The following is a 13,762-nucleotide window of genomic DNA, read 5'->3' on the forward strand; positions in this document are numbered from 1 at the left end:
CTGCTTCCAGTACTTATATTTCCACAACTTGAGGTTGTGTGGAAAAAATGTAGGCTCCTGATACTCTCTTGATATGTCTGACAGACATAGCAAGAATATACCCAGGTTATGGGGAAAAAGAAAAAGGATTGCTACTGATAGCTTATACAACACGAGACATAGTGCATGAATAAGACTTGGCTGAAGAGTCAAGCAAGTAAAGTAACTATTTCATTTGTAATTATTTGTAAATTAGTAAATATTCATCTTTTGTTGTTGATCTAGTGAATACTGTAAACAGTATTTATGACTCACTCCATCAGTCGTTTGGTCGGAAGTTGCACATTCAGTATATATTGTTAGGGGCCACCGCATTCAATAGGCAATAATTTTAGCCTCTTAGAGACATTTCCAAATAACAAATTCAGTGAGAAGTGTTTGGTTCTCTCTCTCTCTCTCTCTCTCTCTCTCTCTCTCTCTCTGTGTGTGTGTGTGTGTGTGTGTGTGTGTGTGTGTGTGTGTGTGTGTGTGTGTGTTCGTTCCTTCCTTCCTTCCTTTCTTGCTTTCTTTCTTTCTTTCTTTCTTTCTAGCAGTAACAAAGAATACTCACAGCAGCATTTGTATTGCCTGATAAATTTTGTGTGCACTTACGATGTACAAATATCTCTTACAGCCACACTCAGAGTTGCTGGTTCACTGCAGAAGTCAACAGAAGTCATGCAGGCTATACAGTCATTAGTGCGGGTGCCAGAAGTAGCAGCAACAATGAGGGACCTGTCAAGAGAAATGATGAAGGTAAGGTAATTATTTCTATTGTACTAGCAGTTTATGAACTAGTATAATGTTGTGGGTTTTGAGAAGTTGAGATCAGGTTTGCCAGATTAAATTGATAAAAGTACCAAACATTGGCTTTGAAAGAATTTGCTGGGCTGAGGGTAAACACAATAAAACGGTTTGTACGCATTAAAAATTATTTGTATTATTGCTAGTTACAGCTTTCAAAAAAATTTTGTCTTACTCTGCTATTACCATTTCAACACTCAATTTGTTTCTAGTGTCAGACTGTAAACGATACATGTGACTGAAGATTCTTTCCACAAAGGCATTGCTGCATGGAACTGCCATTATCCTTTTGATCGTCACTGTGATGAGAGAGAACTTCACAACTGTCTGTTTCCTCCTCTTCCTCATCTCCTCCTTCAAAAGTTTCATCTAAGACCTCTTCCAGAAGCTTCTGCACTCTTCCTGGTTCTATTTTGTAAAAATCCATAGCTGTTTTAACTGCACAGAGTGATGAAATACAAGCAGCTGCTACAGAACACAACTGTGCGCTTTCTCGCAGCACTGCAACATAAAGGCGTGCGGAGTGCCGACGACACCCCAAGGTACATTGTTGCATGTTTTCTTGGAACTTGCACTTCCATTGTAGATTCCATTGTTACTCAAAACTTTCATATTACATCCTAGAAAGGTACCAAAGAATGTGACGTTATACTCCTATCCATTATGTAATAATCCATCGATAAGGATGACTAGGGTGTTCTGAACACCCTGCGCGACCGCTTAAGGGTTAACGCAAGATACTGCATCTCATGATCAGATAGCCCATTTACTATTGGTTTTGTGACATGACCTTTTTCCCTAGATTTGTCTACAATGATATTGTCAATAGCAGTCTGAGCATTTACATATCCTAGTTGCAAAGTTCACAGTAGGAACTAAATTGAATGATAGTGTTACTGACTGCAATAATTGTTCACTGACAGAGCTTTTCAATAAATCCACATTAAAATCACCAGCAACCACTAATTCCTTGTTTTTTACCATGAGATGAGACAGGAGAGCTTCCAGATTTTTTATGAAGAGGTTAAAATTTGCTGAAGGTAATCTGTATGTACCTACTATTATAAAGGACTTATTATGAAATACTGCTACTGTTACACAAGCTTGTAGGTGCTGCACTGAGCAAAATTTATTAGTATCAATATTCTTGAAATCAAAACTGTTTCTGACAAATATGGCAACTCCTCCTTACTCCATATTTTCTCTACAGAAATAAGAAGCTAACTTGAATCCTGTAACATTTAACATATCTATACCAGTGGTCAAATGATGTTCAAAGAGGCAGATTATATCAACTGGTTTGCTCAGCTCTGATTCTTCAACACAAATAAGCAACACCTTAAGCTTACCCCATAGTACTCGGATATTCTGATGCAATAACGATAACTGATTTTGTGCACTCGCTGAATTATAACTGGATGAACCTAATTTTCCCTCAGATTTTTTAGTATCTCTAGTTTCAATCAGAGGCTGTCTGCATGAATTGTGTACATTAAGATTTGCTCTCTGGCTGCCTGTTTCATCAATGTGAATGTCATTTTCAGCCTGTCTCTGAACATCTTTTGTTTCTTCCCGCCCTAACCTAAAAAAAACTGCTGATCTGTCACTTTTAACCACTGGTACTTTACCACTTGTGACAGTGCCCCTCCTTAAGTTATTTGCTATTAGCCAAGACAGTTTTCCCTTCCCTTTCCTGTTTAGGTGAAGGTTTAGGTGTAGTTCCACCTGCTGATAGTCAACAGGAACCACACTGATGTAAGACTCCATATCTGATCCAAGCAGCCATTCCACCTCTAAATTAACTCTCCTAACAGAAGCATTTAAATGAGGCTGGTCATGGCGCCTCAGCATAGACACAAGCTCAACACCAGTATGTCTCATTGCTGAAGCTATCTTTACCAGGTCACTCTTAATTGAATAATTAGGGTTCCTATCTATGCTGTTGCCCGCCCCACCCACTATTACCACAGTGTCTTCCTTTGTGAAGTCTTTACAGAGGGAATCTACATCATCTGTCACCTGATACAGACTTACACAAGGTTTAAAAAAACTTGTGACCTGGTAACCTGACCTTAGTTCATCCTGCAACAGTTGGCCAACACCTTTCCCATGTGAACTATTTAACAACAAAACTTTCTTCTTCACAGTTTTTTTCTGACTTCTTACTTCTCAAACACTTTTTGAAAGTTTGTTGTGTCCTGTCTACTCCTACATCTATTTATGACTCATGTGTTTCCAACTGTGACACCAATCAAACCTGTTTTCCACATTCACAACTACACTGTCTGAGAATATCCTATTCCTATTTCTTCTATAACCTGTTGTCACGTCCCACCTCTCTTTTCCCTTCTCTTAACCTTTCCAAATCTTGTTTCACTTTATCTAGTTCTGCCTGAAGGACAGCAATATTCTCCTGATGTTCCATTATCTTCCTGCCTTTACAGCAAATCCTACACAACCAATGAGCCTTGTTTATTTCCCCAGTTTCCACGCCCACTACAGTCATCCATATGAAAGAACTGCAGCAACTCTCAAACCACACCCCGGAACTAACAATTCTGCGGCAAGTCATACACTTCTCACCCATGTCAAACAAATTTTAGCTTTAGTCTAATAAGTTAAAGTAAGAATAACTTTGTAGACTACTCAGTAATATATTAAATTTCTTAGAAAGCTTAGGTCTAAATTTCGGATACTAATTCAAAACCTCTGGGGAAACAAAATGATATAACTTGTATTGTTTAGGTGATGAAACAAAAAGTAAACAAAGAACTGAACCTACACTATATAAAGTTTTCACTTATTTCGGAACTTTTCACTTCGGCTACTTACTAGAGAATCAGATGGATAGCATATAAGAATACACTAGCAACACAAACTTTACTTTATTGAAATAATCAGGTAACTTACAGTGTATCACAATGTAAACAAATCCTAGTCCAAAATTCGCACCTATGAAATGAAATGTTTTATTTTTTCAGAAAATAAACAAAAAAGTGAAACCTTCAATTGATATTTTACAGTAGGTATTAATTTACTTAATTATGATATAATATTGCCTTAATTGTTATTACTCAATTTAAGTTCTATCTTTATGACTGCTGTGACCATCTGTATTACCCACAACAGAGCTGCTAATTTTTCTTTGGCTCCTTCACAATTCACCTAAACAGCATACGTTTCTGAGTGGTGTAAATTGTAAAAGATCCTAATTTTCTTGAAACTGAAAATGTATCTGGATTTGTACCCCTGTATATCGTACCATAATATCATTCTTAACCATATTCCAAAGTCTGTTTCATGACTTTGTTTTAAATTGAGTGAGACCAACTTTCTACACACAATTTTCAATGCCATATTTTTCATGACATTTCTGCCTATATGGATGTGGCCACTCACCATTCCACTAAACCATTTTAAGAGGATAAATGTAAATACTTTGGATGATGTGTAATTTATTTTTACATTTTCAGAGAAAAAGAAACTTTAGTTTCAGCAAATAAAATATGCCTTCTTCACTACATTGGCCACAGAAGACAGTGGCAGATCTTATTTCTTAGCTGTGTCAAAATGTTTAATCATACAATTGTCTTTACTGTTGCTAATAATCATCAGCTGTAGTTGAATAGTAAATAAATTCATTTATTAATCATAACTGCAAAAGATTATAATGGGCACACAATTCTACACCTGAATATATAGTACTTAATGATGGGTTTGTTTTTAACATTAAATGGTTTGTTGGTTTTCATTAATTTTTCAAAGTTTTGAGAAATAGTGTGGGTTTTCCATTAAAGTATGTCAGGTTTAATGTGCTATGCGCTGTGTGTGAGCTTCTGCATCATTTCAGAAATTTCGTTGTAGTTACAGTTGCCACACCTAGCTGGGACCTCAACGGGACAGTCTGAGATGGGAGAGTTGAAATGAAGTAACGAATTTATTTAATGTAAATACTTTGTGGTCTGTACATTTTTTCTTGACAGAAGACCTCTTTTTTTGTGTAATCATCCATAAAGTGACACTTCCTCTTCCCATCCTTAGACATTTTCGTAAGCTACAATAAAATAAGTTTATTAAATGCAAAACAGTTGACATTAACTCTTTAGTCATCAAAGAACACGTCACTATACAGTTCACGACCTATATACCCAAGGTAAACACTTCAGATGTTGCTAACTTGCCTTTAGAGAGAATGGTCCTATCTGATCGCTATTCAAATAGGAACTGCCCGATACTTCTTCATGGTGCTGCTGTAATCGTTCCAGCCCCTTCCTACTGGAGAAGTCTATTATTTTCTTGAATGATGGTGTCAGATCTAGAAGGTGCTTGCATCATCGATACAGGATATGCAACATGCAATGCCGTCTGTGAGACAACCTTGTCAATATTCGCTTGTTGACATAAATAAAACTAACTGAGGCTGAATTTACATGTTGCACTAACAGATAGGTTTACTTCAGTACTTGAGCCAAGTTCTTAATAGTATTTTTCAATATTGGAACAAAATTGTCTTGTCGGGATGTCAGGACAATAAGGTCCCTAACAGTAATGATCCTGATATATCAGGACGGATTGCAGCCCTACTTGTAGGGCAGTAAGGCAAAAATTTATCTTTTCTGGTATTCTGGCCTTACCAGTACTATGAAATGTTGAAGAAATGTTACTTGTGAGTGTATGTTGATTGTCAGTAAATATAAATTTTCACTCTTTTGTATTCCGTGTTAAATTTCCAGAACAGTGTAACTGTTCACATATACAAAGAGTTAAATTTAATTCATCATAATGTAATAAGAAACATATTTAAAATGAGAATTAACTCTTGAAACATGTTGAACTCAAGCTAGATTAAATAAAAAATATGACGGGCAGCAGCAAATCTCTTGATTTAAAAACTGAAACCACTGATTTGACACCTGCAAGTTTCAACAGCCATTTTATACTGGATGAAACAAAAAAATCTCATATTTTAGCAATACAGAGGAGACATTGAGTTGCAAACAGGAAGATACAATTGTTGATGCTATGTCCTGGGTATTCCATTGTTATTTAAATTGATATGTTAGTGGACTTACACACATTACCTGCATAACATGCCAGCATGCAAATTTGGGTGAAATTGAAATCTTTACAGTCTGATCTTAGACCATAAATGAGATAGATAATGCACGACATCATTGTGGCAGACCAAAAGTTGTGAGAACAGCTAAAAGATAGAAAAGCTTGTACAATATGCAAGATGACTCAAGAGAGAAAGGGACACAAGAATCCAAACTCAAGGTGGAGAGTGGACCTGAGAATGTGGTCAAACAGGTAATTATATATGCTCTGAATGTACTTCGTGAAAGTGACCGAGAAGTATAAGTAGCAAGTTTCTGTATTGTCTTACAGTTCTTTAACAGTCAAATTTTTCCACTTTACCCAACGGATCAGAATCAACATGCTGTTACTTATTTACCATCCTTTTTCCATATCTTGTTCTAACCCTCTTACAGAGAAACTGCTTTTTAATGAACAAGAATGTGTCCTGTCAATTTCCATTTCTGGATTCATTTGTCAGTCTTTGGTTATATTTTAAGATTTGCGCTTTCTTGCTATTTCATGAGAATACATGGAAGATTAGAAGGTTTTTTTTCTGTCTTTCTTCATCGCACAGGCTGGAATTATTGAAGAGATGTTGGAAGAGACAATGGAAGGACTCGAAGATGAGGAAGAGCTTGAAGAAGAAGCCCAAGAAGAGGTTGATAAGGTAAAAATTAGCCATTTTATGTGACATAAATTAAAGATTGTATTTTTGCAAGGAATTTGTGTACCAAACTTAAAATTCACAGTAACTTGTAGGATTTCATCATGGCTACCGCTAACAGGTTTTGTGGTGCTACTTGTTATGTGAGAAGCACAGCTTGTAATTTAATTTCACTTTTTCAAGCTGAAAAGGATGACTGCTATTAACCATACAGCAGAGATGCTGAGTCACCAATAGGAAATAACAAAAAGACTGTCACAAAGACGGTCAAAAACAGACAACAGACGTGTGTGTGTGTGTGTGTGTGTGTGTGTGTGTGTGTGTGTGTGTGTGTGTGTGCTCGCGCCCCCCCCCCCCCTTATGGTAATCCTTCTTCTTCCTCATAGGCTTTGTTTTGTGCTTGCAACAGTGCTTTCCGAGCTTTCTGATCTTCCTTCGATTACAGTGAACTAGGTCGATTTTGCTGGCTCACATGCTGGTTATGCATTTGTTCAGCATTATTCAAGCTTTGCGTGCCTACTACAATTCCTGCCTCATTTATGACCATCAAAAGGAATGAATTTCCTTCATTGAGTAAGCACACTGCTAAAGACAATGCCAATTCAACGACTTTTAGTCCGGAGTGCAAGTGTTTAGTAGCTAATCGCCAAATAGTGGGATTAAAACTTCCATTCGCATTTTTGTGTGGCCACCTAGACATCTCTCCAGTAATTCATCCTTTGATAAATCTTCTTGTATTGGAAGAATTTTGAGCCTGTACCCAATGTGCACTTGGTTCTGTGCTCATAAAATCTAAACAAATGCGAATTTCGCATTGCAATTTTGACAGCGTGATAGTTAAGCTAATGATTTATGCAATAAAAAAATCGGATTTTTGAACCTCCTAATTTGGTTTACCCCCTTACAGGTGTACAGTTTTGAATTCTTACATTCATTTTCAAACCATTGCCTACACCACTGATATTTGACTAACATAATTCCAAGGGAACATTCGTAAGACTTGTTTGTACACAAGGTTGTAATGTTGACTTGGTTTATGAAAGTTGTTCAAGATCCCATTGGAATTATGTTACATTCAAATATAAGAGAAGCAGGTAATGGTTCAGAAATTAATGCAAATATTCAATACTAGTCACCATTAAAGATTAAATGCAACTTTGATGGAAAACTAAATCTTTATTTGTATAAAATTCTGTTGTGTTGGTAATGAAATTGGTTGGTACAAATCTTTTAGCAGCCTATTTTTGAAATGCTGAATGTTAACAGAAAGGCACCATAGAAATTGATTGCATTTAGTGGGTAGTTCCGATGTTCTCAGTGGCTGCGAATTATGATATATGCCTTAACAACTCGCTTTCTCAGTAGCATTGTTGCAGTTGTTTTTTAACATCAGGAAGTATTCAGTGTCCTACTCGATTCACTGTTCTCCAGATGGAGTGCATACAACAGTTTTTGATTTTAAATCTCACGCAGTTCTCATCATGGTAGTTCATTAACTGTTCAGCCATTGACTGCTTTTTAATTATAGAATACATCTTTGCAGTTAATTTTTGTGCATCTGTTTCAGTGTTATCTATATAAGTGAGCTGATAATTTTAGTTGTCGTGTAGCATATTAATTTTTGTCTTGCGTGTACATGTATACTGTGCAAGAAGAAATTGAAACCAACATGGCTTTGTGAAAAAAAAATCACCTGCTTATCAAGGTTCCCCTTTAAGTCCTCTGAGCATACCTGTTATACGTTCATATGGGACATACCAGCCTGTTAAGAGTACAGCAATACAGCTGTAAATTTGTTTGATGTCTGTTACTGTACCTACGTAAGGTCTCAATACATGGGAACGGTACTCTCAGTGGGCTGCATTTCATCTTGTATGAGATTTTTTACAGATACACTGTGCCTATCCAACAAATCTCCTCCATTGCTCCTTAGTATTACCCCTAAATATTTAAACAATGTAATTTTCTCAGGAAGTTTGCAGCTAGCTTTGGGATCAGTGGCTATTGGGGTTTTTCGATATTGTGGACATCATCTTGCATTTATCCAGATCCAAAAAGACCTGCCACACATTACAGCAATGGAAATTGATAGATATTCTCCTCTTCCTTACAATCATCCAACAATATTTTTCAGGTAATCCCATCAGCAGTCAAGAGTATTGTTTTGTCCCATATTTTCTTCATATGGGCACATGGTATCCACTGCTGTTACTAGTAATTTGAATAAATCAAAGCTCCATTTATGTAAATGCATTTTCCACCACAAAACATTTTGGTCACTAGACCACTCTCAAATGTTCAAGAGGTTTGTAACTTAACAAGTGTGTTTTTGTGTTAACTAAATGTTTGAGAATACCTGGAGCTCGAGGCCAGTCACATTAGAAATTATATTTATAAAACGTCTAATAAATTGTTATTGTATTTTGAGAACATTAATGGTCCAGTTATGCTTCCTTTTGGTACACTCCGTGTTACTTTCATTTGTGCTGAACATTCACTGTTAGGTTTTTCTTACAGGATTTTATTAATCAAAAACTCTTAAAGCCTTTTATTAAGGAACTGAAAAATTTGCATTTGTTATAAATGCAACTATACATATGAATTCTGTCGTGAAATGTGAAAATGCGAAGTTACCTAATAAATGCTGTTTCATAGCAAAATTTATCCAAATGAATTATTTAGCAAAGATTGTTTAAAATACCAATATTTTTTTGTGTATAAATATTGAAAAAGTAGTAAATTTTCACATACTAATGTTGCATAACAGCTAGGAAAGCCCAATTTGGAAAGAGAATAAGAATGTTGTTGTTGTGGTCTTCAGTCCTGAGACTGGTTTGATGCAGCTCTCCATGCTACTCTATCCTGTGCAAGCTTCATCATCTCCCAGTACCTACTGCAACCTACATCCTTTTGAATCTGCTTAGTATATTCATCTCTTGGTCTCCCTCTAAGATTTTTACCCTCCACGCAGCCCTCCAATACTAAATTGGTGATCCCTTGATGCCTCAGAACATGTCCTACCAACCGAACCCTTCTTCTAGTCAAGTTGTGCCGCAAACTTCTCTTCTCCCCAATCCTATTCAATACCTCCTCATTAGTTATGTGATCATGTGATCTACCCATCTAATCTTCAGCATTCTTCTGTAGCACCACATTTTGAAAGCTTCTATTCTCATCTTGTCCAAACTATTTATCATCCATGTTTCACTTCCATACATGGCTACACTCCATACAAGTACTTTCAGAAATGTCTTCCTGACACTTAAATCTATACTTGATGTTAACAAATTTCTCTTCTTCGGAAACGCTCTCCTTGCCATTGCCAGTCTACATTTTATATCTTCTCTACTTTGACCATCATCAGTTATTTTGCTCCCCAAATAGCAAAACTCCTTTAACACTTTAAGTGTCTCATTTCCTAATCTAATTCCCTCAGCATCACCCGACTTAATTCGACTACATTCCATTATCCTCGTTTTGCTTTTGTTGATGTTCATCTTGTATCCTCCTTTCATGACACTATCCATTCCGTTCAACTGCTCTTCCAAGTCCAAGAATGAGTTTGCAAAATAAAGAGCATATCTATGAACAAACACAATGATTTATAAGTATGCCTGTAAGTTTCTCTCCAGAGTCACACAAGCTGCAGATGGTTGAATGATCTCTATAAGGTACTCACTGTGTTTGACATAGCAGAACTTGTCTGTAGAACCTAGCATCTTAGAACAAAGTTGGTTTTATGCAGACACTTTAATGTGGCAGTTTTAGGTAGTGGGTATTTTGAACTGTGGTTGGATAAGATACAATTAAAGGTCAGACCCAAACTATCTCATTTACAATGCTGCCAACCTCAGCAAGCAGTTGTGTGCAGTAGCTCTCGTCAAATGCTTTGTGCACTCTTTGCTTTGGGTTGTGCCTTTCTCATTTTCTTATTTTTAAATGAATGAGGGGGCTAATTCCGGTCCATCAGTGGGTACAACTCTTACAGAAAGACTCGGCAGTCCCTATGACTATACGAGTTACGATTTCCCAGAAACTAACAACATGGATGTGGGATGGGTGCCTTGTGAAAGGGGGATTTCTTCCCCCACACTGCTCCTCATTCCCTGGGTACTCAAAGTCCTTGTTTGTCATGGCCAACTATTATATTATAGTGTCTGCACTAGAGCGACCAGAAAATGTATTTCTACCACACTGAGCAGAAAATAGTGCTGCTTCTCAACAGAAACAGTTATTTGTTGAAAGCTTAAATAGAGCCACAGGAAGAAAACAAGCAAAGACCATTTTGTAAAAAGTTGTCTGTGTTTTTGCAAAAGCAAACATTCTATCTAAAACAACTCTTATAGTGGAGAATAAAAACTATTCTCTTTATTATTATTTTATCTTTCAGTCACCACTTTTTTTTTCTCCTGATCAACTTTGACCTCGAGCGGGTGACATGACACCTGTTTACATTTATATACGTAATCACTTTAAAAATATAATTTTAATTTCACCAAAAGTAGATGCTAGTATTTCAGGTCACTAATAATTTTATACTTGCAAAGGCACTCCATATGATCGTATCTTGATTAGTAGGCAACATTGATGTGCAAAGTCGAATGCCTTTTAGAAACATATGAAGGTAGAATTTACTTGTTAACTTGCAACTGTGGTTTCAAGAATATGGATAAAGCAAGTTGTTTATCACACAAGGGGTTTTTCTTGAAAATTTTCTGACCCTTTGGAAGGAACTTCATCTGCTCAAGGAGTCTCATAAAAACCAAACTTAAAAATGTGCTCTAAGATGCTGATCTGTAATTTTGTGCATAGATCCTTTTACTGTTTCTGTACACAGGAGTGGCAAGTATTCTCTTTATTCAAATGTTTAAGTGGGGCAGGGTGTTTTACCCAGGGCAACTGGTAAATCTGGGAAAAGCCTGGAAATTTTTTGGAATTCCAGCAATTTTTCATTGTGTTAATTTTCAATTAAATGTTTGTAATTTTGACTGGTAATCATTGATACTCTTACAAAGAATTTTACTTTAGTCCACTACTGCAGAACAATACTGCTGCAGTAAAACATATATGACAGAACACCAAACTCAAACTTAATTGGAAATAAAGTGCACCATTTACAATAACAAAATGCAGTGCACCCACAATCATCTGCTGACAGCAGAATGTATCAAAAACTGTATGGTACTTCGTAACAAGAAACTGCTTTCAGTGAGCATGATGTCACACAGGTTATGAGAAAATATTGCGAACGTGGATTTGGGAAGTGTTACTTTCAAAGTAAATTTCTTTTTAAGCAAGAGGGATTATGTTTTGTGTGAAAAGGTATGATGAATTTATTAAATCACAGTGTGTTAGACTCTCATTTAAAACTTAACACTTTGAGCATCAGCTGCTTACCAAAATTTCTAGATCAGAAGACCAGCCATTTATGCCATTTTTTAAACTTTTACTGGCACAGTTGTCTTTGATTTATCTTAGCTGGTAACACACTAAAAATGCCAAGCTTCAAGGTTGTAATGTAATTGGATAGACAAAGACATCTACTCACCAAGAGGTGGCAGAATAACACATACATAAAAAACGTTTTATATGAGCAAGCTTTTGGAGCCAGTGGCACCTTATTCTAGCAGGAGGATTGAAGGGGAAGGAAGAGAGGCAAAGGAAAAGGACTGGAGAAGTTTAAGGAAAGGTGTAGAGTTCAGAAAAGTCTCTCAGAAACCTAGGTCAGAGATGGAAGACAGGGTAATATGCAAGACAGAAGTTATTCACAAGTTAACAAGACTAAAAAGCTGAGTGCATTTTACCCAACAGAGATGAGAGGGGGATGGTGAGAAATAGACAGGTCAGAAAATGAAAGATGTAGAAACTAAAACATAGTGAAGAAAGGAGTAGTTACTGTGAAGGAATTCTGAGACAGAAGAATTTAATGTAAATTGAGGCTAGGTGGGCAGCGAGAACCAAGAACATGTTGTAGCACCTGCGGACTTATGAGAAACTGGTGTCTGGGGAAAGAATCCTGGTGGTGTGTGTGCTGAAATAGGCACCGAGGTCACGACCATCACATAGAGCATGAGCTGCAGAAGGATATTGTTTGTTGCTGGTATACACCCTCTGCCTATGCCCATTCGTCCTAAATGTTAACTTAATGGTTATGCTGATGTAAAGGCTGAAAGTGTTTTATAACAGCTGGTATGACGTGTCATTTCACAGGTGACTCTCTGTTTGATGGTATATGTTTTTCTAGTTACAGGGCTGGCGGCATAGGTGGTGGTTGGAAGGTGCATAGGTCAAGTCTTGCAGCAGGATGGTCACAGGAGTAGGAGCCATAGGTTAGGGAGATGGGTGCAGGAGCAGCATAGGGCTTGACAAGGATATTGCAGAGATTGGGAGGGTGACAGAAAGGTGTTCTAGGTGTGGTTGACAAAATCTCAGACAGAATGGACCTCATTTCAGGGCGTGATTTCAGTAAATCACGGCCTTGTCAAAGTAGCTGATTAATATATTCAAGAGCAGAATGATGATAAGTGACAAGTGGTGTGCTGTGGAGGTTTTTGTTTGCCGCCTCCCCCCCCCCCCCCCAATCAGCAGTATCAGGATTGAATGTGATGGCCCAGGAAATCTGCCTTTGAACTAAGCTGGTGTGGTAATTACATCCATTGAAGGCTGAGGTGAGAATGGTGGTGTGCTGCTGTAAAGAGTATGCATCTGAACAAATATGTTTGTCTCAAATGCCAAGACTGTACGGGAGGGCACATTTAACATGGAAAGGATGACAACTGTCAAAATGTAAGTATTTTCATTTGTTAGTAGCTTTAATGTGGGCAGAAGTGTGTAGCTGGGCTTTAGTGAGGACAAGATCAACTTCAAGGGAAGTGGCATGGGATTCAGAATAGAATCACGTGAAATTTAATTGGGAGAAGGTATTTAAAGGTTCCAGGAATTTTAACACGTCAGCTTCACCATGAATTCCATATGGCATCAACATGTCTAAACCAAACCAGGGGCTGAAGGCTTATGGATTCCAGGAAAGCCCCCTCCAAGCGACCCATGAAAAGGTTGGCATAGGAAGGAACCATCCTGGTTCTCAAGGCCATACCCGTGATATGTTTGCGTGCCTGTCTCTCAAAGGCTAATTAGTTGTTGGTAAGTATAAAGTTGATTAAGGTGAATAGGAAGGATGTCATAGGTTTGGAATGA

At 37.3% G+C, this 13,762-nt stretch overlaps 1 protein-coding gene across 1 annotated transcript in view; it reads left to right on the forward strand.

The window, feature by feature from the left end:
- Positions 1–13,762, forward strand: part of LOC126251903 (charged multivesicular body protein 3) — a 63,440-nt gene that overhangs the window by 18,840 nt on the left and 30,838 nt on the right. Inside the window, exons 4-5 of the mRNA XM_049952629.1 lie at positions 653–774; positions 6,476–6,568. Of these exons, the coding sequence (XP_049808586.1) occupies positions 653–774; positions 6,476–6,568 (215 nt within the window). The remainder of the gene's footprint in view (positions 1–652; positions 775–6,475; positions 6,569–13,762) is intronic.

Source organism: Schistocerca nitens, chromosome 4, assembly GCF_023898315.1.
Source record: "Schistocerca nitens isolate TAMUIC-IGC-003100 chromosome 4, iqSchNite1.1, whole genome shotgun sequence".
Lineage (NCBI taxonomy): Eukaryota > Metazoa > Arthropoda > Insecta > Orthoptera > Acrididae > Schistocerca > Schistocerca nitens.